At 43.3% G+C, this 24339-nt stretch overlaps 1 protein-coding gene across 9 annotated transcripts in view; it reads right to left on the bottom strand.

The window, feature by feature from the left end:
- The window catches only part of Desi2 (desumoylating isopeptidase 2), a 44861-nt gene extending 26918 nt beyond the window's left edge, over nucleotides 1–17943 (bottom strand). For 2 of the 9 annotated variants that reach the window (XM_087580314.1, XM_087580321.1), the window contains exons 1-3: nucleotides 17500–17786; nucleotides 12552–12717; nucleotides 7396–7539 (exon numbers count right to left, since the gene is read on the bottom strand). In XM_087580314.1, coding sequence (XP_087436440.1) covers nucleotides 7396–7425 — 30 coding nt within the window. In that variant the 5' untranslated portion in view covers nucleotides 7426–7539; nucleotides 12552–12717; nucleotides 17500–17786. Of the gene's footprint in view, nucleotides 1–7395; nucleotides 7540–7755; nucleotides 7870–12551; nucleotides 12718–16727; nucleotides 16855–17499 lie in introns of those variants that run through there. The other 7 variants (XM_087580316.1, XM_087580319.1, XM_087580318.1 and 4 more) reach the window with 5 other exon arrangements.
- Nucleotides 17944–24339: the final 6396 nt, after the last annotated feature.

Genomic DNA, 24339 nt, shown 5'->3' with positions numbered 1-24339 from the left:
AATAAAAAGGTTAATTTATCACTCTTCCTAAAACATAAAATTATGGTGTCCCTTTAGGTACTACCACAAAGAGACGTTGCTATGCTATGTGGTTTTAGTTACTGCTATGATTTCCCATTGCTCCAACAGTATACTATGTGCTCACTTTGTGCCTTTAATTCAGAAACAGAGACCTAAACCTCAATTTGAAGGGCAGGCAAACCCAACAAGGCATCTTTTTGCAAACCAGAATTTTAAATATATGTGAGTTACCCAACTTTCACAAAACTCAGGTACCCTGACACCTGCGAGAGACAATGAGCATGCTAGTTTTTTCCGGAGAGTTCTTTTCCTATTGCTGGGCAAGCTAGAAATTCTAATAACCTTATGGTGTTATGAACTTATCTCAGGCTAAGACTCTCCTTTAAAAAAACATTGCTATATGAATGAATGATGTGTGAGGGTGCACATGTAAAACAGTGCATGTGGAGGTCAGAGGACAACTTTTGGAAGTCAGTTCTTCCCTTCTATGGGTTCTGGAGACTGAACTGCGGTTGGCATGTGCATATCGATTAAGTGCACAGCAAACAGTTTTACTCATTTTACTCAGTGAACAACTTCACTAACCCTCTCTCCTCCCCTCTCTTATATCTGAAACAACTTCCACAACACTGACAGCACTATAATGCCCAATTAACCCTTATTCTGCACATATTTTACGGAGACTTTCAAGCTAGAGTCCAACAAAACAATCACACTTTTAGCATTCAATTTGGTTAGCTAGCACTGTTCTTTCTTCATAGTGAAACATTTCTTTAAAAACGAGAGGAAGTTAAATTGCACTTTACAGCTTTTTTTTTTTTTTCAAGGCAGTACCGGAGACTGCACATAGATAGGGCCTCATGCGTGCTAGGCAAGTGCTCTGTCACTGAGTTGCAGCTCCAGCTATGGCTGAACTGCAGTCACTAAGTGACTGCTGAAGCAGGTGAACGGTAGCTCACGGAGCTTACAAAGTCCTGCAAATGATAACACTACTCACAGCAGCTGGCGTTTTCTAGTGCTTACTGGGTACCAGCTACCCTCCTACGCATTTTAATTAATGCACAGTCCTTGCAATAACTCCATGATGTGGACACTGCTGTGATTCCCATTTTAGAGAGGAACATAGCCACAGAAGATGACTTCCCCAAGGCCGTGCACCTACAAAACTAAGGATATTAAACCACATTCCCTGATTCTAGGTTATATCACAAAAAGACAAAATTGTAATATGCACCCCTGATAACAGACCCAGACAGTAAGCCTGACCAAGAAGGAGATCAAGTACAGCTATCTGCTGCTCCCTCCCAATTCTGCCTCTTACACTAAATCAATAAAGGCAGTGGAGGGCTTTTGGCTTCCTGTCTGACAGATTAGGAAGACCCATGAGAACGATAGATAGCTGAGAGGGTATGGTGACTGCACTGAAAACATTTTAGCACATATCTTGTTAATTGGAATGATGCAGTTGAGGGGGGAAAATAACAGCAGAGAGTGGTAACTATTCTGAGAGAGCTGTGTTTACACTAAGAGAGAGGAGGCTCTAAAACACGAGGCTTCTAGAGGAGACTCTAGAAGTTTGTTTGACCACAACAGAGACACAGGAAGTCCATTCACTCCATGCAACAGACAGAAAGGAGTAGCTGTAGGCCAATGGTGGTGGAAAGAGAACAATCGATCAGTCAGTGGTCTGTGCTTTTTCTAGCCACATTTGGCTGCTGAGGAGTGGAGTTGATAGAGTTGTTTGAATTAGAGCAGCTACAAGTGTGGCCGAGAGTGACTAATGGAAGACTGGAATCTAACCCCACGTGATGGGCAAGTGTGAATGATTATTTTAAGGAACTAACTCATAAGACTGTAGGGACCAGTAAATCCAGGTCTTAGGGCAACAACACAGACAGCTACCATGGCCAAGACAAGCTGGCAATTAAAATTAACCATCACAGAAAACCAATTTAGGATATATGGTTTTGTTTTTTGGTCCCTGTTCATCTATGAGTTACAGAGCACACAGAGGAAGTTCAGAGAACTGTGAGAGCAGGACGAACAGAGAAACACATTCCTTTCCTTTTTTCAATGCAACTGATGGAATCCAGGGCCTTGTACAGGCTGTGTAAATGCTCTAAGTCGGTGGTTCTCAACCTGTGGGTCGTGACCCCCAATCACATCTTAGATATTCTATCAGATATTTACATCAATATCCATAATAGCAAAATTACAGCTATGAAGTAGCAACGAAATAATTTTATGGTTGGTGTCACCACAACACGAGGAACTGTTTTAAAGGGTTGCAGCATTAGGAAGGTTGAGAACCACTGCAATTTAACCCCCCAACCTTATAGGGAGAAAATGTGCTGGATGAGGGAGAGTACAGTTTAAGTACATCTGTGCCGTACCACTACATTCTGGGCAGGTTTTCTTCTATTCTTCTCTCATTAAATCTCTCCACATGGAACCATGGTGTTTGGGTATGTTCAGTCTGGGCACAGGCCAAGATTCAAAACCTAATATTGGTGCCGAAACCCAGGATAGAACCAGGAACCCTAACATTGGTGCTGAGACTCAGATGTCCCGTGTGAGGACATTGATCTTCCGTGCCTGGCGCCCCCCGCCGGCTGCAGCGGTAGGGACCACGGGGCCCTTCCCATGGCATGCTTCCGTCAGCCGCTGCGGCCCCCAGTCCACCCTGGGCCCGGGACCCAGGGCATGGTCATAGTCGTGCGCTCACATGGAGCCATGGTCTACCCTGGGCCTGGGGCGCAGTCACGGTTGTTTGCCATGGGCTGCTCGCTTGCGCTGGCTGTGGCAAGGAAGAATGGAGATGGATGCCACTTCTGCGCACATGACCCGAGATCGCCACTGCAAGCCCACCATTGGGCACTGTCGTTGCATTGTTGCCACTTCCGTGCACATCACACAAATTCGATCCCAGCTGCTGCCTCCATCACACCATATAGGCCATCCGATCACCACAACCACTATCTGCTGGCTGCTGTGGGACTCATGGTTTCCACCACTCCAGCGGGCCTCCCTATCGCCATGATGTCCTGCCTACAGCTGCCTGCCAAGGAGAGCGCCCTCTTCAAGCACGTGCTGGTGAGCAGTAACTACTCAACCTCCGTGCACTTTCTTACCTCAGAGCTTGACTTTCCATGGTGTGCACATGGTTTCAGGGGAGCGTTCTTGAGCTTGGAGCTACCTGTGCTGTGCTGCCCCTGAGGATAGATTCTTTCACTAACCCTTGTTCTAGGACCTTTTCCCTTGGGTGAGACACACTCACTCACTCTCTCTCTCTCTCTCTCTCTCTTGGGTGAGATTCTCTCTCTCTCTCTCTCTCTCTCTCTCTCTCTCTCTCTCGCTCTCGCTCTCGCTCTCGCTCTCGCTCTCGCTCTGCTGTCTTGCTCTCCGATAGTTTAACGCCAGGCCGGGCCTGGATAGACTGCTCTCTGGCTCAGGAGCACCGGCTCTGAGTGTAGCCCCAGCACTGGTCGGGGCAATTAATCCCTATTCTCGCCCACAGGTCTATCGGTCTTTGCCGCCTGTCCCCATTTCCTGGGATGTTTTGGTCTAATTTACACTAACCAGAAAACACTATCTCTGTCTGGCCCCATCCCCAGGCCTCCCACTCCTCCCTTCCTTGTTGCTGTAGCTCCTGGTTTGTACCCCTGAAAAGCAGGCCTGACCCTGTTCCACAGGAACCCTGTCTGTGAGGCCTGCTTTCCCACACATATGCGACCCCTAAGACCTTCATATAAGCAAGTTCTCTCTTTCTGTCCGGGACTTTGCTCCACAAAGCTCACACTGCCACCTACGCGCGATGCCTCAGCTGTGTGCACCAGTGTCCCAGCTCTCTGTGACACTGCAAGCCTCTCCCTTGCTCTGCAAATCCTAAAGAAATGTTCATGTTGTAGACTCATGCTGTTATCTCTTTTGTAAACTTATAAGCTATAGGAAACCCACTCAGACCTACCTCTTATGGATCAAATAGACTCCACGTGGATAAGTACATCTGCCTAAAGTTCCCACTTACGACCTATTCCAAAGAGTGGGATTCCTCTGGGTTTCAAATGTACATCTAAGAAAATTTTTCTTTTCTCCCAAACGCGCTTAATCTTATTCTCTGCCTATAATAAATATATATGTATGTTCCAGCATCTTGTCAAGTTCAGGGACTTACTACACCCAGGACAGCTCCAGAGAAGCGACCTCCAGATGTTTCAATCTCCTCTCACAGACACAGATGCTTCTATTGGATCTGTTTCTTCTGGCCTATCCAGGACGGTTCCACAGATCACGGACAACAGGGAGATAGCCAACTCTAGGATTGGACAAACATCCCATACCCATTTTTCTAGGTTCCCTAAGACATGTCGCTCCAAAGCAAGCAGAAAGTAGTCAGAGATCACGACGACTCTATTCCTGCTTCACCATCGCCTCTAATTTTTCTTTTTAATTAAAACAAAACGGGGGAATGTTGGTATTCTGTCTAAGTTCCACCCCCACAGCTACCTGGGAACAGCCAGGTATGCTCCACCCCACAGTTGCCTGGCAACAGCCAGCTGTGCCTGACTATAAAAGGGGCTGCTTGCCCTCTTAATAATCTCTTACTCTTTGTTCTTTGCTGCTCCTGCCCTCCACCCCTCCACATGCCCATGGCCAGCTGCCTTTCCACCCTTCTACTCTTCTCTCATTAAATCTCTCCACGTGGAACCGTGTTGGTTTGGTGTGCTCTTTCTGGACGGGCGCAGGCCAATATTTAATAACAAGAAGATTTTAATAACAACAGACGTTCTACTTTCGTTTCTGTTGCTGTGACAAACATTCTGACATGAAACAACTTAGTAAGGGAAAGGTTTATTTAGCTTACACTCCCAGGTTACTGTTCATCACTGGAAGGAATTCAAGGCACACATTCAAGCACATGTACAGTCAAGAGCAGAAAGAGAAACAAATGGATATTTGCTTGCTCTCACCTAGCTTTCTCTTACATAGTTAAGGACCATCTAAACAGAGACGTACCACTTAACAAACAAGGTAATCCCCCCGCAGACATGAGCGCAAGACAACTTGATCTAGAAAATTAATTCCTAATGGAGGCTTTGAAGTGACTCTAGATTATGGCAAGCTAAAAATTATTAATTAAAAAAGTTAAACTAACATTAATAATTAAGGCTGAGTGTGGTCGCACATGCCTTTAATTCTAGCACTCAGAAGGCAGATCTATGTGAGTCTGATCTGTCTGTCTGTCTATCTATTAATTATACTTATAAAACTTTTTATATGAATTTTATGAATAAAAATTTTAAAGCAAAAAAATAAAGAGGAAAGAGAATGATAAAAATGTTAATTCTTTTCAAGCTTATGGGTTTAGTGAGCAATTATAAAAGAAGCAAACGAATATTCAAAATAATTAAAAGCAGGAATCAGGGCTTTCCGCCTGTTTTTGTAGTATTACTAATCACAGTCCAAAAGTAGAAGTAACCACCAAGAGATGAATAGAGAAACAAACTGGTACATAAGTACAATGAATACTATTCAGCCTTAAAGTGGGACATTCTCATACATATAATAATATGAACAGACACTGAGGAGGGTATGCTAAGGAGTCAACAGAAAAAGGCAAAAGCCTATATGTGCTCAGTCAAATTTACAGGGCAGGAAGCAGAACAGATAACTTTCTATTCTGCAAGATGAAGAGAGTTCTGGAGGATGGTTGAAAAATTATTTGAGTATATTTAATATCACTAACTACATAGTCAGAAATGTCTAAGGTGGCACATTTTACATTATATTGTAAAACACATAAAAATCTGTAGGAATGCTTTTCTAAGACTTAAAAAAGAAACACTTCTAGAAAAGAAAATGAAGCCAAGCAAACTTTGAAATAATAGTAAAGAGAAACTGGTCTAGTCAGATACTAAATATAATGTGAAACTGCAATAATTAAAACAGTGTGGTAGTGAAATTAAAATCACTATGCATTGCAGAGAGCCTTTTGGGGCCACTTGCTTTGCTGCTAGACACTTGGCTGAAATCTGACCTTATCAGGGCAATAAAAAGAAGCCTAGGACAGAAATCTGGCTTTGGGCCTGGACTCAGGAAATAGGCTCTGACTAGAACATTTACACCGAGTTAATGCTAAGCTCAGAGCAGGGTCAGCAGAAGCGTGTGTGGCAGTCCCTTTGTCTTGGTCATCCTGACCAGCCTCCAGAAAGGTGTTTACAGGATCCTGATTATCACCTTGCTTGTTCCTCAACTCAGAACTGATCTTACCATTCTGCACATAATTAAAGTGGGATAAAAGCAGATTAGAAATAAAACATCTGCTTCAGCCTCAGAATTGGCTAAGTTATATTGAATGTTGTCTAATTGTCTTTTTTCTTTTCAACCCTCACACCTGCCCTGGAGAACCTGTTGACTGACTGAGCTGGCTTGGTCAGTGTACTGGCAAAAGCTCAGTATTGAAATGGTAAGACCATAATTTAGCGAGAAAAGACCATTCTGGTGGGCATTTAGAAGAACAGGATACATGCTGCTTTGTTTTTATTATTAACTTAATATACAACCTAGAGTTACCTAGGAATAGGGTACCTCAATAGAAAACCTGCATTGATCAGACTGGCCTGTGGGTATGTCTAGAGCATTATCTCGATTGCTAACTGATGCTAAGAGAGCCCAGCTCAATGTTCGTTCATGGTGCTATCCCTAGGCAGGGCTGTATAAGAAAGGTAGCTAGCTGCCCACAAGGCATGGAGTGAGCCAGTACGTAGTGTCCTTCTATAATTTCTGCCCTGACTTCCTTCAATGATGGATTGTGACCTGGAAGTATAAGCCAAATACCGCACCACACCCCCACTGCTAAGTTGTTTTGCTCAAAGTGTTTTACTACAGCAACATAAAAGTAGCTAATACAAATGCCAAGAGAAATGCGGTCAGTGGGAAGCCCAAGCCCTTGTTTCAGCGGGGAACAAGGACCCTACTGAAATTTGGGTTATAAGTCATTTGTCTCACAGCCTGGTAAAGAACCTAGTTCCACTCTGCCTCTGTCCTGAAAATGTAAGTGAGGGTGGCTGATAAGTGGGACTACTAAGTTTTTTGGAAGGTGAATTTCAAGATACCACAACATTCAAGGGGGTGGTCTAGTTACTACTGTTTACTGCTTTTAGTTAGATGTACAGTTACAGAAAACAGCAGGAAAATATGAAAAAGGTAATGTTTGGCAAGGAAAGAATTGTGAGTTTAAGAATGCAGAAAAGGGGCCAGGGAGATGACCATGCCATAAACACACTTGCCACAAAAGCCAGGAAATCTAGTTTGGTTCCATAACTCATGTAAAGATAAAAGGAGAGATCTGAGTGCACAAAATTGTCCTCTTACCTCCGAATGTATGCTATGGCATGACCTCATGGTAACCCATCATGCAACACACACATCATAAAAGTAAAGATGCAGAAAAGACACACGTGAAGACAGCAGCTGCGATTGTTAGAGACTGGTGCTTTTAAAGAGAAACTCTGCTTCCTGTAATGACATTAACAGGAAAGGTGTCCATGATTAAGATCATCATTTCTGCCTGTTGAAGACTATTATGAAAGATGCATTTTTAACTGAAGAGAGAGCGTGAACTGGAATGAAGAAGAGGTCTCCTGATCAAAAACAAACAAGAACAACAACAAAAAACAAAAACAAAACCCCGCAAGAACAACAACAAAAAACAAAAACAAAACCCCGACATGCCTAGGAAAGAGTGTTCTCAGCTTGAATGGCCATGCTGCATGGAAGTCATAGCTGTGGTGTAGGGGACCAGCTACTCCTGAAGCTGGCAGCAGAGCCTGCGTCATTATTCAAACAGCACTACTTTTGCAGGTATGCAAGACAAGACAGCATTATGAGGCTAGCACCATGGCCACTAAGGCCAGGCAATTGTGTGTCAGGGTTAGAGTAGCTACAAGGTGGCCCTAAGAGGTCATAGTACAAAAGCCATGCAGGTGAAGCCATCTACAACAGAGATATCCAGGACTATAGGGATGGATGCCCACCTAAGAAAGCTGGCCAAGAGCAAGGTCACATATGCGGCAGGCCAACCTGGAGGGAAGGGACTACTCAAGGCTGTTACAATCTAGACTATCTTAGTTACTTTTCTATTGTGCTAAGACACCATGACCAACACAACTTAGAGAAGAAAGTGTTTATTTGGGGCTTATGGTTCCAGAAGGATAAGACTATCTCCCTCACAGTGGGGAGCTGCTGAGAACACACATCTTGAACCTTAAGCTGGAAACAGAAAGCAAACTGGAAATGACACATGGCTTCTGTAATTTCAAAGCCAACTTCTAGTGACATACTCCCTCCGTCAAGACCACTCTCTAATCCTATCGAAACAGTGCCACAAACTGGGCACCAAGTGTTCAAATGCCCAGCATTATGGAGGGGCATGTAGCATTCAAACCACCACATTCCACGCCCTGGCCGCTACAGACTTGTGGCCATATCATAACACAAAAGATATTCAGGGAATACGAAGATTCAGAAGACTTCTTAGTCTTTTAGTCTCAATGCTGCTTAAAAGTCCAGAGTCTCATGTCAGACTCCAGAATCTCTTAATTGTAACCCTCCGGTAAAATAGAAAAAAGCAATTTACTTCCAAAATACAATGGCACAAAATATACATTACTATACCAAAAGGAGGAATCGGGGCATAGTGAGAATACTAGACCCAAGGAAGACAGATGGAAACTCAGCGGGACAAACTTCATGCCTCATGAGGTATTTCCATGCCTCATGTCAAAGGGCTGACTTAGATCACTCTGCCCTTCCTTCCAGTGCTGCTACTGGTAACTTTAGTCTCTTGGGCTGGTTTCATCCCCTGTACACAACTCTAAGGAGAGATGTCCCATGGCTCTGACAGCTCCAAAATTTTGGGATCTCCAACACAACAGAACTTTACTTTCACAGCTTCAAACAATGCTCTCTAAGTGAGGACTTTTGTCTTAGAGTTTTATTGTTGTGAACAGACACCATGATCAACACAAGTTGTTTTTTTTTTTTTATTATTTATTTATTATACATAAGAACACTGTAGCTGTTTTCAGAGGAAACCAGAGGAGGGCATTGGATCACATTACAGATGGTTGTGAGCCACCATGTGGTTGCTGAGATTTGAACTTAGGACCTCTGGAAGAGCAACCAGTGCTCTTAACCACTGAGCCATCTCTCCAGCTCCCCAACACAAGTTTTATAAAGGACAACATTTCATGGGGGCTGGCTTACAGGTTCAGAGGTTTAGTCCTGAACCTCTGAACCTTAAGAGTTTATCATCAAGGCAGGAACATGGCAGCAGGAGGAGCTGAGTTCTACATCTTCACCCAAAGGAAGCCAGGAACAGACTGAGGAGCAGCTAGGAGGAGGGTCTCCCCAAGCCCACCCCACAGTGACACACGTCCTCCAACAAGGCCACACCTTCTAACAGTGCCACTCCCTGGGCCAAGCATATGCAAACCATCACAGACACCCTTGTCAGCCTCATTGACTCTCTGAAACTGTGGAAGATTCTATTATCCTCTGTGACTCTAAAAGCCATGTTCACATAGACAACCAAGTTTGGCTATCAGTTTGAGATAGATACTTGGCCCCTTTAAATACAGAAGCTTCTGTTTATCCTTTCTAGGAGCAGAATATTGCTTAGATGCTTAGATAGGCCTTTTCTATTCACGAATTTGTGTCCCTTCCTTTACTTCAGTATAGATCAGGTATAATCTCCTTATATCTCACAGCATTAGCTGAAATAGTAAGTCTCCTGGCACCTTTTTTCCTTTTCAAAAAGTATGTTTTCCTTTTGCCCAGTTGTTCTTTTTCCTTGTAGATTTACTTAAGACTACTAATAACTGCATGACAAAGTAAATATTAGGCTATCTTGAATTCTCTGTCAAAGAAATTGGTCCATTACTTTTAAATTTAGCCTCAGGTAGGTTTTTAGAACATGGGCAGAAAACAGCCCCAACCTCCAAACGCATAGGAATGTTTTCTAACCCAGTTGTTAACATTGCTTCTAAACCTCTTGAGCTGGGCCTCCATTGTCTGCAAAGCTCTCTGCACTGCCTTCCAAGCTCCTACTAGGATGAGCTGGTGAGCCCTGTTACAGCATTCTATGGCTTATGTAGTACAATGTTCCAAAGCCTTCCACATCCCACCCAGACCCCACATGTTCAGGTTCTCCACAGCACTAGGCCACCCCTGGTATTGAATTCTGTTCTGCATTAGATACTTTTGCATTGCTGTGATAGAATACCACGGACCAAGGCAACTTACACAAAGAAGGGTTATGGCTTATGGTTCTAGAAGGGTAAGAGTCTATCACTCTCACAGGGGCAAAGCATGGCAGCAGGCAGGCTGGAGGGCTATCTCGAACTATAGGCAGAAAGCATACTTCAACTTCCAGAGTCTTCAACTCTTGAAGCTCGCCGTAAGTGACATACTCTTCCAACAGGAGCACACCTCCTATAACTTCCCAAAGAACATCACCAACTGGAGACCAAGTATTCAAATGCCCAAAATAGGGGATGCCATTTCAATCAAGCTCCCACACATGTGATGCTATCGAGATCTCCAGACAACAAATAGAGCTTCAGGTCTGGGTGTTTGGTTTGGGTCTTCAGCCTTGCTTTAAAAGCCTGATCTGTCCTACAGGGCAAGTGGAACCATATCACCAGACAAAAACGGGGAAGACTGAGCCGATTCAGAAACCCAAGTACTTCTGCATCTGAGGATGGTAGGTGTTGTTATCTACTGCCAACCCTGTTCCTGTCCTGGAGCCCATGACCACAACGCCCCACATGAACAGCACAGAACACAATACAGTTCTCCATGCTAATGGGGTATCGATGGGTTGGCCAGTAAGTGTCCCTTCCTGGACATTCCTTCCTGCAAAAGGTATTTAATCTCTGGTCCACCCTCAGTAAATCACATGCACCCATTTTCCAAGGTGAAAAAGAAATAAAGTTTGAACAAGCAAGGACTGTCTCTCTCAACAAGAACCACCATCCGGGCATTCACCCCTAAGCTAAGCCAGAGTCCTCCCATCCTCACCCCCAGGCTTGTTGCTGGCCTGTGTGGCCCCCTCGTTCTGACTCCATGAGGTTCCCAGTGGCCACTGGATGCCCAGGAGTTTAAGAACCCCTACCTCCTTGGCCTCAGCCTGTCTCGTTTCTTACCCGGGTTGGGGTCTCCATATTAGGCTGCTTTCTGCCATTCTCACACCCTGATGGCAGTGAGGACACCTCTCATTTTGTCTGCCTGAGAGGAGGTCCCCACTGGTAAGGCGAAATGTAGAACCACACTGTCCTTGCTATGTTCCCATTCTTTTCTTTTGATAGGGATTTTTTAAATTCTGTACCATTGTATATGGGAAGTATAGAACTTGTTTTTTAACTCTCTGGTGGTTCAGAGTACGAAGAGACATTGGAATTTTTAACAGTTTTGAAATTTGATATTGAAATGCATGCAGTTAGCATTAAGGTGGGCATAAGCCTATGGAGTCCAGAGGCAGAAAGTTATGACTTAAAAATATGTTTGAGTATCATGCAAAGGGTGACTTATAATAGTTAATCCTGATTATAAGCTTGACAATATTTAGAATCACCTGGGTGATATATACCTCCCATGTCTTTGAGGGCATTTCCAGAGAGGTTGAACTGAGGAGGGAAGACCCATTCTGAATGTGGGCAGCATCATTCCCTATGTAAAATCGCTAGCTGTTTTAGAACAGTTACCAGTTTGCTAAACTCCCTGCCAGCCCTCCTCCCAGTTTTCCCAATCCTAGCAGCTCCAAACTGTAACAGCCGTTCTAGCCTATCTGCTCAGCTCAGCTTCTCCTACCTCAACTGTCTCCTCAGCATATCTTCTCCACCAACTGCCTTCCCTTCTCACTCTGGTAGCCCAGTTCCCTTTCTCAGCCTTAGCTGGCTTTTTAATGTCTGATCCTGTTCCCCGAAATACAAGAGGCAACCAACACTGAAAGTCATAGATAGGGTCAAACAGTTCTAATTTTTTTTTTTTTTAAGATTTACTTATTTATTTAATACAGTACACTGTAGCTGTCCTCAGACATACCAGAAGAGGGCATCGGATCCAATCACAGATGGTTGTGAGCCACCACGTGGTTGCTGGGAATTGGAACTCAGGACCTCTGGAAGAGTACTCAGTTCTCTTAACCACTGAGCCATCTCTCCAGCCCAACAGCTAAGAATTCTTAACGGGCCAGTTCACTAGCAACTGGGAATCCTTAGTAGGTTCCTTGACTTTGTATAGAGTAACTGTTAGCCTAGTAACTAAAGGTAGAATTTTGAAACATACAAAAGAATTAATGTAGAAATCTTCTATGATTGGGAAGTGCTCAGAGGTCAATTAGGTGCAAGCATATTAATGATTAAAGGCTTGTGGGCATTGTATTAGTTACTTTTTCTCACTAAAGTAGTAAAATTCCTAACCCTCCCCCCCCAAAAAAAAAATTGAGGAAAGGACTTCTTTTAGCTCACGGTTTGAAGGTTCAGTCTAGGCATGGTGGACACGTGAGTGTCCAGTCACAATTCATCTTCAGAAAGTAGAGAGAGATGAATGCTGGTGTTGCATTTGCTTTCTTCTTTCTATTTGGTCCAGGAGGTTATATCTACAGTGAAGTGACTGAAATTTCTTCGTGGGTCCCTGTTTAGTGAGATGAGACTTTAAAAGGTGTACCACTTAAGGAAGGAATGAAGATCAGGTATTCAGGACAAGCTTGGTCAACATCAGAGTCTGTTTCAAAAATCAATCAACCAATTAAAGAATGGAGCAACCAAACTACAACAAAGTACATACTTGTAGGATAAACAAGAATAAAGAAAAACAAATCTAATTTGAAAATTTTTAAATATTCAAAAAGTTGGGGACAGCAGGGTGGTTCTGTTGGTAAAGTAAGTGCTTGTCTGACCAAGCATTAAGGATCTGAGTTCATTCTCCAAAACCTACCTTTAAAACAACAACTGGTGGGCACGGAGGCACACACCTTTAATCCTAGGACTCAGAAGACAAAAGCAGGAGATTCTCTGAGTTCAAGGCCAGCCTGGCATGCTGAATAATGAAAGACTGTCTTACCCTGCTCCCCTCAAAGCCAAGCATGATAGTATTCAGATTTTTTCCTAAATATTTATTTGTTTTTATGTGCATTGGTGCTTTACCTGCACAGATGTCTTTATGAGTGTACTGGATCCCTAGAACTGGAGTTACACTTGTGAGCTGCTATGTGGATACAGGGAATTGAACGCAGGTCCTTCTCGAAGAATGGCCAGTGCTCTTAATCACTAAGCCATCTCTCTAGCCTCAAGCATGATAGTATTTGTAATATAAACACAGGACAGGTAAAGACAGATGGATGGATCCATGGGGCCATCCAAGTTAGCCTACTGGTGAGTTCTAGGCCACTTAGAAAAAAGGGTGGAGAGCACCTGAGGAACAGCACCTGAGCTGTTCGACCTCCACATGTGCTCATGGACACACAATTCAAAGTCAGATGTGTGATAGACAAAGTTGCCTATAAAGGCTAGAAAAGCCAGTGATCTACTTATTCAGACGCAGCATGTTTACATGGGAGCCAATTCTGAGCAATCTCTGGAAGGAAAGATTCTTTGTCCCCCTGCCCCAGTACATTCACATCGTTTGCTGACACTAACTTTAGTGCTATGGCAGCAATTCTGCAACTCCGAGGACACAAACCAAGGACAAAGACAAACTGAGCAGGGAAGAGTAGGAGGTTGCAAAATCTTAATGACACGACTGAGCTGCAAAACTACCTCTTTTTAATCTCTGAATTGAAGACTATCTTTCCAATTTAAGCTGCTGATTGTCAAGTTCTGTTACTTTTACACTGATCAACCAAAACTAAGAGTTGGATGAGGCCGGGTGACTGACTGTGAAGGGTTTATAATAGCTACTTAGGTTTACTTCCAAGTTTTTGGGTTGAGATGCTGAATAGAGTGTTAGCTATCAAAAGTGGTAATGGTGGGATTTGGGGGGGGGCAGCATGTAGGGGAAGAGAAAAGCATAGGAGAGGCACAAAAAGGAGAGGAGGATGTCTGCTGCTAGACATGTGGATTTGCAGGTTTTATGGAACTGATTGTCAAAGAGTGTATTTAGTATATAATAAATGAGTGTACACAGAACTCATTTAGAACGTATGATTTAAATCTACAGATGTATGAAAAGACACACCTTATCACACCTTCATAATTTTAAACTCTCTTGGAGGAGTCTGAGAATCAGGCCAAAACAATGCAGTCCAGGCAAAAATGTCCTAACTGGAAGAGTTCTAGGTGTTTGTTTTCTACTTTTTAAAGACTTTGAAGATACATAGGCACTATTTTTAAAATGGAAAAAACTTAACTTTTTTCTAGGATGGATAAGCTTATTTTGACCTACATATTCTAATTTTTAAGAAATGCATTAGTAGCTGAGATAGGCTGAAATATACAAATTCCGGGTCTATGAAAAAAAAATACTGTGTTAAAGCAACCATAATAGATTTTTTTTCTAGTAATTGAAAGAAATCTGAGTTGTTCATTAGCTATACATTTAGGTAGATTAGGAATATATGAATAATCCATTCCTAAATTTCAAAAAATTGCTACTGGCCATATTTTATTAGTAGGTTGTCCCAAAGTATTCAGAGGGCTCTAATCACCAAGAAATAAGTAAGTAATACGGGATAAATAAGTTATATATGTAGGAGGCGTAGAGGAGTGATCTCCGGCCATCCATTCTAGTGAACAGGAAATACAGTCATAGCAGGTGACAGAAAGACTCAAGAATCCATGACAACTGATTGATGATTCTAACAGGAAAAACCAGTGGTTGGTTTTGGAGCAGCTGATGTACTAGGCTTATAAACAGAAGCAATTATCATCAAAGGCATCTACACGGAACAGAAATTATAGCCAAAGATAAAAGGAATCGACCCTGAGCACCAAGCAAAATACATCAAAAAGTAAAACCGATTTGTGAAAAATGGGTATAACAGGAAAAAGTGTATAACTTCATCTACTTGGCTTTGTGCTAATGGAGCTGTGATCACCCCCTTGGCTCAGAGTCCCTGCAACCCTCACTCACTCACTATGAAGTTTTCTTTCATGCATCCTACCCTCCAGTTAGACGGGACTAGATCAAAGCTCCTGGTTCAGCCTGTACTTCCTACTCCTGTTCTTTTTGATCCCTGCCCTTGAAGAGCCTATCAAGGCTTCTAGTTTACTTTTTTCTCTTTCAGAATTTCCTGATTCTACAACCACAGAATAGTCTTTGGATCCACTTCTGCTCCCATTAAAATAATGCTATTCTGCTCTAAATCATAACTACTCTTATGTCTTATGATATCCCAAATTCCTTGAAGCAGAGAGGTAATAGATCCTGCCTGTGGTTTCAACTGGGTCAAAATTAAATAAGTAATGCTAAGTTTTTAAATTAGTGATATAAGCATTCAAAGACCAAAAGCCTTTAAAAGAACATACAAGGGTAAGTCTTTTAAATAAATGTCTTTATTCAAATATTTCTCTTCCTGCTGATGAAATAAAGCAATATGTAAGAAATAATTAAGGGAATTACTCAGTAGGGACAATACTGAATCAAGATTATCATCTAGAAATTCTAGATCCTGCTTTTAGTCACCCGGGAAGGTCACTTACCCTTTTTCTGTCTGCTTTCACTGTATCTACTAAAGTGACGGGAAGAATAAGTTCTTTTTTGATTACTTCATATTTTAGCATCATTCAAAACAGTCTTCCCCTAAAAAACATGTTTTAGGGTACTGAAACTATTGTCACTGGTCATTGCATAATCCTAATTGATTAAAAATATAAATGATATCTTAATATCCTCCAGAGAAAAACATATATAGTTTTCATCAGTTAAAAAAAAAATCCAAAGTCTGATAGGCAATAGGCAGTGAAATAATAAAAAAGCAATATTAAACTCGACAGTGGTCGTGCAGGCCTTTAATCCCAGGAGAGGCAGAGGCAGGTGGATCTCTGAGTTTGAGGCCAGCCTGGTCTACAGAGATAGTTCTAGGATAGCCAGAAGTACAGAGAAACCCTGCCTCAAAACAACAACGAAAGACAACAAAAAAGGGGACAATAATAAGTCTTAAGAAAGGATTTCCATTTTTTGTGTTTTTAAACACAAAAAGTTTAAAGCAGAGAATAATTTCTTAACCAGTAGTGTAGGCTGTTAGTCATAAATTACACATGCTCTTCTAGAATCTCTCGTCCCAGTTATTCAACTTTTCTCTTCATGATTCACTTTGCCTAGTCTGTTAATCTACCTCTCATCTCCAGATTACACTGGAACCTACTAGAAGAGAAGCCTCACTTCTAGTTACAGGCAGACCATATGCCCTGTCAATGTTATTTCTGGATATCATATAAGGAATCCCTTTCTATCAATAGCTTCCTGTTCATTTAAAAACTTACAAACAATATAAAGAATAAAGAGATAAGAGTTGTAAACAAGAACCAAGACTTCTTATTGTTGAATTTCTGCTAAGTATTTTTAAGCCAACAGAAAGAAAGTCGGAGAATTTTCACGTGTCAATGCACACCCAAGAAATTTCAGGCTTTTCAGGCAAAGGTTATCCTTTACAAAACAAAAATTAAGTAACCAAAGGCGAGGGAACAAACCCACTGTGCACTCACAGTGGCGATCATTCTCTACTCGTGCTTCTTCTAGGGCTATTATTGCAATTGCAACCCCAGGGAACCCAAACTTTGACCCCCCTAGCCTGCGTGTTTGCAGCTCTTCAAAGTTAGATGACATAATAAACAAGGCTTCCCTTCCCTCTCTAGTGGTCACGTCATCCACCTGTTGCATCACCTGGAAAGTGGTCTTCGGAATCTAGTGATCACCTCTGTGATCTCTAAATAATTCAACGGCGCTATTTTCTAGATAAATTTTAGCTTCATTCATTTTAATGAGGCTGCCTTGGAGATGAGGGTGTGTTGGATCCTGTTCACCTTTAGGGAGACTCTAGCATCCGCATCGCAGCTGTGACTTTCTAGACTTGAAGGGTTGGGAGTTACTGGAAGACTTGAGCATTTGGATACAGGAAAGGGCCAGCAGGAGCAGGGCAGAGGGGAGTTGGGCAGCTTCGAGGCCAGGTGACGGCGGGGAGGTCGCACAGCGACAGAAGCTTCGCGGATAGGGCACCGCTCATCCGCCCAGGGGTCGGGCCCACAGTCGGGGGAGCTGAGGGCTCGGAGGAAGCTCGAGCCCAAGCCCTCCCTCAGAATGACTGGACACCTCCAAGAGGCGGCCGGCCAGTCTCCGGATTAGAAGACAGCGCCACTGTCCCCTCCCCCAACCCCTGAGAACTAAACTGGAGGCGGGGGCTCGAGGCAGGAAGCACCGAGCCCGGGTCCCAGCCCGTCAGAGTGCCGGCCGGCGCGGGCCGCCAGGGGCCGCACTCACCATGTCGTAGACGTTGAGCACCACTAACTGGTTAGCCCCCATCCTCCTCCCCACGACCGCCGCCTCGTCCTCCAGCCGCTCGGTCTCCGCGGGGCGGAGGCCGCTGCCACCCCCGCGGGAGCCTCAGGCAGGGCTCGAGCCGGGCACTAAGCGTCCAGCCCGGCCCGCCGCAGTCGGGGCGGAAGCATCCGGCAGCCGGGGCCGCTCCCGGGAGCCGCTGTCAGAAACCTGTATGAGGACCGGGCCAGACCGGTGGAGAGCCCGCTCCGGCTCAGGCGCCTCCCCTCGGCCGCAGACACGTGGGGGAAGGCGGAGCCTGGGCGAGGGGCGGGCTCCAGGCACCCTGGAGGCGGGGCCCGCTCGGAGCCAGGGCTGAGCCCGCCTGCGCGCTGACTCTCTCAGGCGCTGCACCTCGAGACCTAAAATGGCGGCGGGTTGGGTGCCTCTTCACCCTGGTGGTTCGAGGTCGCAGAAAGACTACGATTCCCAGAATGCAGTGCTGGATTCCCCGATTTCTATTGGGCGTATGAACAGTCTGACTACATATCCCAGCATGCGCCAGGATATTGTTGCCCTTCACGTCTCCCAGGGAGACTTCAGTTCCCAGGATGCCATGCTAAGGGTTTGTCCGGGAAACCTTCGCTGTTCGTCCTTGGCGAGCAGAGAAACTGTTTGACTTGTAGCTTTCAGTGCTGTTTCTGGTGTTTGTGGCATGAAATGTGAATCCAACGCAATGTGAAGAAGTAATGACTAAGTTTTCAAAGCCCTTCTTTTTTTTCCCAAATATAGGAGTGAGGCAATAAAGGAGGAAGGTTACTGCTGAAAAGTAGGATGTAACAAACTCAGTTAACCCTCAAAACGGAATTCACATTTCTTGAGAGTATCCTGTGCACGTGGTAAGAGTGTAGCAACTCAGATTAGCTCCGTCCTAGGACACAGCGTTTGTGCACCCATTTCAACAAGTATATTTTGTGTTCCTGCCCTATGCCGTGTGATATGGTAGACTGAGGAATTCAGCAACTGAAACAACTGAAACAAAATTCCAGTGATGTGTGTTTTGTAGAAAAATTAAGATGATAGAGTTATCTTAGGATGTGTGGGGAATGACTACTTGTTTTATGCTAAACTCTGACAGGAATCTCGTCAAACATAAGAGATCTAAGATTTTTTTTTTTTTTTTTGAGCTGAGTACCGATCCCAGGGCCTTGCACTTGCTATGCAAGCGCTCTACCACCGAGCTAAATCCCCAACCCCCTGAGATCTAAGAATTCTAATTAGAAAAAAAAGTGCATTAGATATAAGACGCCAAAGTTTTCTATATTCAAGGAACAAAATCGAATAGCCCGAAGAGGAAATCAATCCATGGGCAGGCAGTTAACTAGTCAGAAGCCAGATCCCGAGTTTTCAGTTGAGATTGGATATCTAAATTTTAGATTTATTAATGTGTGCGTGCGTGCGTGGATGCGTGGATGCGTGTGTGTGTGTGTGTGTGTCTGTGTCTGTGTGTGTGTCTGTGTATGAGATAGAGAGAAAGGCGCGGTGACCAAGGAGGACAGAAGTAGGCAGTGAGTGATGCTCTGTGACCAAAGTTGTAGGAAGTTGTAGGTCACTGTAAGTTGCTTGGCCTGAGTGCTGGGATCCAAACTCAGATCCTCTACAGAGCAACAAGTGCTTTTAAGAAGTGAGCCATCTCTCCAGCCCCTGAGGTTGGATTTTAAAAGAAGAGTTGGTAGTGTCTGAACCAAGGAATGACACGAGTATGTGCGTCTTTTAAAAGTTTGATTGAGTTTTTGTGTGAAACTTTAAAGAGGCAAAGGAAATGAAAACATGAAGATTAACAGGGTAGATTGTAAAAATAGTCTCAAATTATATATATAGATATATAGATAGATAGATATCCCTTTCTCCTGCCTTTAGCAAGCCTTGATTTGGTCCTTGGAACATTAACAAATATAACGCAAGAAACTTAAACAGCACTTTGGATTTGTGGCTTGGTTTCTTCCTGATTTTGGGAATCTAGTGACCAGCATTATATGAACAAGTTTGGACATTAAATTTGTTGGGGGAGTAGGGGGTAATGTCAAAGTAGGTTCTAGATTTTTGACACATTTGAGTACATAGTATGCTATTCATAATGTATCAAACATTTGAGGGAGAAGCAGGTTGGAAAGGAAAATTGAATTGTTGTTGGGTCATGTTATATTTCAAGTGTCTTTTAGAGGCTCATGAGATGTTGAGTAGGGCATTTGCATAAATGAAATGGAGTTATAACTATTAAACTGACTAAAACAAACATTTAAGTACAATTTAAAGCCTGGAAACTTATTGGACAGCCTTTCTATTGCTGTGATTAACAGATGCTCTGGCTGAAAGCAGCTTAGGAAAGAAGAGGTTTATGGGTCACAGTCTATGATCGGAGGAAGTCAGGGTAGGGCCGGAACTTAAAAGCAAACTCCTTGGAGGAACAGTGCTTGCTGGCTTATTCACTGGCCTATGCTTGGCTAGATTTCTTTTTTTTTTTTTTTTAAGATTTATTTATTTATTACATATAAGTACACTGTAGCTGTCTTCAGACACACCAGAAGAGGGCATCAGATTCTGTTACAGATGGTTGTGAGCCACCATGTGGTTGCTGGGATTTGAACTCAGGACCTCTGGAAGAACAGTCAGTGCTCTTAACCGCTGAGCCATCTCTCCAGCCCTTGGCTAGATTTCTTATAAAACCCAAGACTGCCTGTCCAGGGGATGGTACCACCCATGATGGGTTGGGCCTTATTATATGGATTAATCAAGACAATACCCACAGGCTAATTTGGCCAAGGTAATCCTTTAATTGGGACTTCTTTTGCAAATGACTCTAGGCTATGTTCAAATTAAAGAATGACGCACTAGGAAATACTGAAAAAAATGTGGTTGGAAAGAAAAACGGGGGAGGAGATGGAAGGATAGGTTAAAGAAAGGAATATGGGGAGGGAGAACTAACATTAATAGCCTTTTGAAAAACCATATGAAAACGTACTATTGTACTATTTACTGGGGGAGACAATGAACCAACTAGACATCTTAGGCAAATAAAACCACCAGTGCCAGAATGGGTTACATCTTGTTAAGTTATTGGCCAAAAAGGTCCCATAGATATCTTCCTCCAACATTACGCTATTGCCAAGACTATTGATTACTTTCCATAACCTTACAGGAAGGTCTTATTGCCAAAGGCACCACTTAAGTCATCAAACATGAAAAAAAAAAAAATGGAACTGTTGCCCGACTAGAAGTTTCATTCTTACTGACTAGTGTTCATGGTACTGAGGCGTATTTTTCATGATACCAGAGGAGAAAAGTAACTATCTGTCTCACCTAGGTGCAAACCTAGTTGCTACAGTAGCAACTTGTCTACCAGACATGTGATGCAATGATGCAGTAGTGGCACAAATGTTACAGGAGTAACCAACCACATTATTTATGTTTGTTTGTTTGTTTGTTTGTTTGTTTAAACTGGGCTTATAGCTCACTCTGCTGCTGGAACTCAAACCTGAAATCTTTAAAGTGGCTAAGAACCTGCAACTAGATAGGTCATGGACCCAGGGAGAAAACTAGTACTATTATTTTGCAAAGGAACATAGTAATAGAATGAGTCCTGATGATAAATTGCTATGTTCACAGATCAGTGCTTTACTCAACCCTCATCACAGAAGCTTCTTCCTGTAGTAGATGGTAATTAAGACCATAAACAGGCAATGCACAAGAGAATGAGAGATTTTGGAGCACCCAGCACTAAGAGGAATATCTTTATTAAACCATTCCCCTCAAGGCTCAAGGAACTGTGCCAAGGAGGAGAAGGAAGGATTGTAAAAGCCAGAGGTGGTACATGACTCCAAAGAAACAGTATCATCCAGACACATGTGAACTCACAGAGAACATGATAGCACTCTACCTGTAGAAATTCAAAGTAGGTAAAATTCCAGTACAAAGAAGAGAAAGTAGACACAAAGTCCTACCCCTAACCAAGAAGCTGGGGATGGGGAAAATGCATTTTCTTCAAAAAAGTGTCATTCGGTATGTCAACTGCACACCAGGGCAGGCCCCATGACTAGGTGTGGTTGACCAACATAAAACAGACTCTGCTTTTTTTGCCATCTATGCTCTTTTTTTTTTTTTTTTTTGGTTATCTTATGATGGAGGGAGGTGTTATTTGTTTTGATCCTTTTTGCTTCATGTTCAGTTTTGGACGTGGAAAAAGAGAATATGAAGTTGGATGTATAAAGAAGTAGAGGAGAATCCAGGATGAGATGGAAGAGGGGAAAGAATATGATCAAAATATACATAAGAGAAAAAATTTAAATATAAATTAAAAATGAAAAATAAGGCACCGTAGTGATGGTTTAATGGGTATGCAAGCATATGGTCAGATCTCCAGCACCCGTGCGAAAAGTCAGGCATGGCAGTATGCCTACCCGCTTCTCACTGTGATGACAATGGACTCACCTTTGAAGCTGTAAGCAATCCCTAGTCAAGGGCTTTCTTTTATGAGTTACCTTGGTTATGCTGTCTGTTTACAGCAATAGTATAGTAACTAAAAAGCTGGTACCAAGGAGTATACATCACTGTGATAGGCCTGGTCATGCTGTTGTTCGAAGGAACATGGAAGGCTTTGAGACTCTGAATCTAGAAAATTAGCGGACAGCTTTAAGCAGGGTTTATTGGGTTGTTGTAGCAGGAGCATGAAGAGTGGTGCCGAGGGATGTGTGAACTGTGGGAGCCCAGCTCAAGAGGCTTCAGAGGGGACAGATATTAGTGAGTGGCCTAGAGACCACTCTTGTGATATTTTGGCAAATGTGGCTGCTTTTTTCTGCCTTGTCCTAAAAATATGACTGAGGCTCAATTGAAGAGTGTTGGCAGAGGAGGTTTCAAGACAGTCTAGTATTGACTGTATCATGTGGTTATCAATGATCACTCTTGTGCAGATCTACAATGAAAAGCTGGCAAAGAGAGATTCGAAAGGTAGTATTGGAGAAGGAGAAGCAGGAAGTGTAATGCTGTAGCCGAGGCCTATGCTCAAGGAGACAAGAAGCTTAAGGAAAGGTCTAAAGGGATAAAGGGACTGGTGAGCTCAGACAAGATCTTACCCAGCTAACCCTGCAACCTGTAAACAGAAAAGGCCTGAGCAATTGCCTAGGCCTACGTAACAACGGAAACCTAGTACAAATGTAATACAAAGAGGAAAGACCAGACTTTAGCCCAAGCAGGCAGCAGAATTTGACAGCTTCCATGATGTAGTGATGTGGTTCTGAATTTAGAGTAAAAAAATGGATACAGGAGAGATGTTTCCTATGTGGCTAAGGAAAGCTGGTGAGGCCAGGCATATGTCAGGGTTGTCTCTGCATAGAGGCCCACAGAGGCCATTGCATGAAACTATGAAGGTGAAACCTGGATTGTGTGGGAGCCCCACAATATTGGAAATGCCAGAGCTATGGGTCATATGGGTCAAGGAGAGCTTCTAACACAATATGGAACCAGCCAGAGAGAGAGAGAGAGAGAGAGAGAGAGAGAGAGAGAGAGAGAGAGATGTGTTTCAGTCAACAACACTGAAAATAGTTGGAATTCTGAAGAGCACTTTGGCACCAGTCATGGGGATGCAGAATTTGGAGTTTGCTGGGTTTCAGTTGGTGTGGCTTTAGCCCAGTATTTCCTATACTTCCTTTCCTCCCTTTAAGATGGTAATGTAGCCAGGCGGTGGGTAGCACAAGGCATGCTTTTAATCCCAGCACTTGGGAGGCAGAGACAGTCAAATCTATGAGTTCAAGGCCAGCCTTATCTTGAACAAACATAAGATAAAATAAAATGGTAATGTATATTCAGTGTCATATGTTGGAACTATATAACTTTCTTTTTAATTTTACAGGTGTTTAGAGTTAAGAGATCTCCTTAAGTCTCAGAAAAGTTTGGACTTTGGATTTTTAACGTGTTAAGACTTATAGACTATGGGGACTTTTGAAGTTGACTAAATGCATTTTGCCTTGTGATAACTACTACAAGCCTATGGTGGGGATGGGAGGGGAGCGTCAGCGAGTGGAATGTGGTGGTGTGAATGAAAATGGCCTCCATAGGCTCGTATGTTTGCATGCTTAGTCTCCAGTTGTGGGTGATTAAGTAGTGTGGTGGACTTGGTGGGGCCTTGTTGGAAGAGGTGTCACTGCATCAGGCTTTGAAGTTTCCAAAGCCATTGCTAGGCCCACTGTGTGTCTCTCTCCTTGCTGTCTGTGCATCAGGATGTAAACCTCACAGCTACTGCTCCAGCCATGCCTGCTTCTTGTCATGATGATAATGGACTAAACCTCTGAAGCTGTAAGCAAGACCCCAGTTAAACGCTTTCTTTTGTAAGAATTGCCGTGTCCGTGGTGTCTCTTCAGTTACAGAAGGGTAACCAAGACAAAGCCTACTTCTCTACTCTACTTCTACCTCTCTCTTGATTCCTTCTTGCATTTAAAGACATGTGCTCTTGGCTTCCTGCTCCTGCTGCCATGCCTGCAGCTTGTCGCTGTGTCCCTCTGCTGTGATTCTTAGCCTTCTGAGACCATAAGCCAAAATAAACCCCTTTTTATATAAGTTGCCTTGATCGTAGTTTTTTTTTTTGTTGTTGTTTTGTTTGTTTGTTTGTTTTTTTGCAGCAACAGAAAAGTAACTAACACAGGTAGGAGACAGGAACTCCTTTCTCTTGTCTCCTAGTCTCCTCCTAGAATCTAGTCACATCCAGAGAGTGACAGGGTGGCAGAAATGTAGTTTGCAGAGTCCCAGCCACCTGCACCAAAGAGCAAACCAGGGAAAGATATTTGAAACAGA

Source organism: Rattus norvegicus, chromosome 13 (genome assembly GCF_021556685.1).
Source record: "Rattus norvegicus strain SHRSP/BbbUtx chromosome 13, alternate assembly SHRSP_T2T, whole genome shotgun sequence".
In the NCBI taxonomy this organism is placed as follows: Eukaryota; Metazoa; Chordata; class Mammalia; order Rodentia; family Muridae; genus Rattus; species Rattus norvegicus.
Note: the sequence above shows the minus strand (reverse complement) of the source record. Positions and strands in the feature narration are given on the sequence as shown.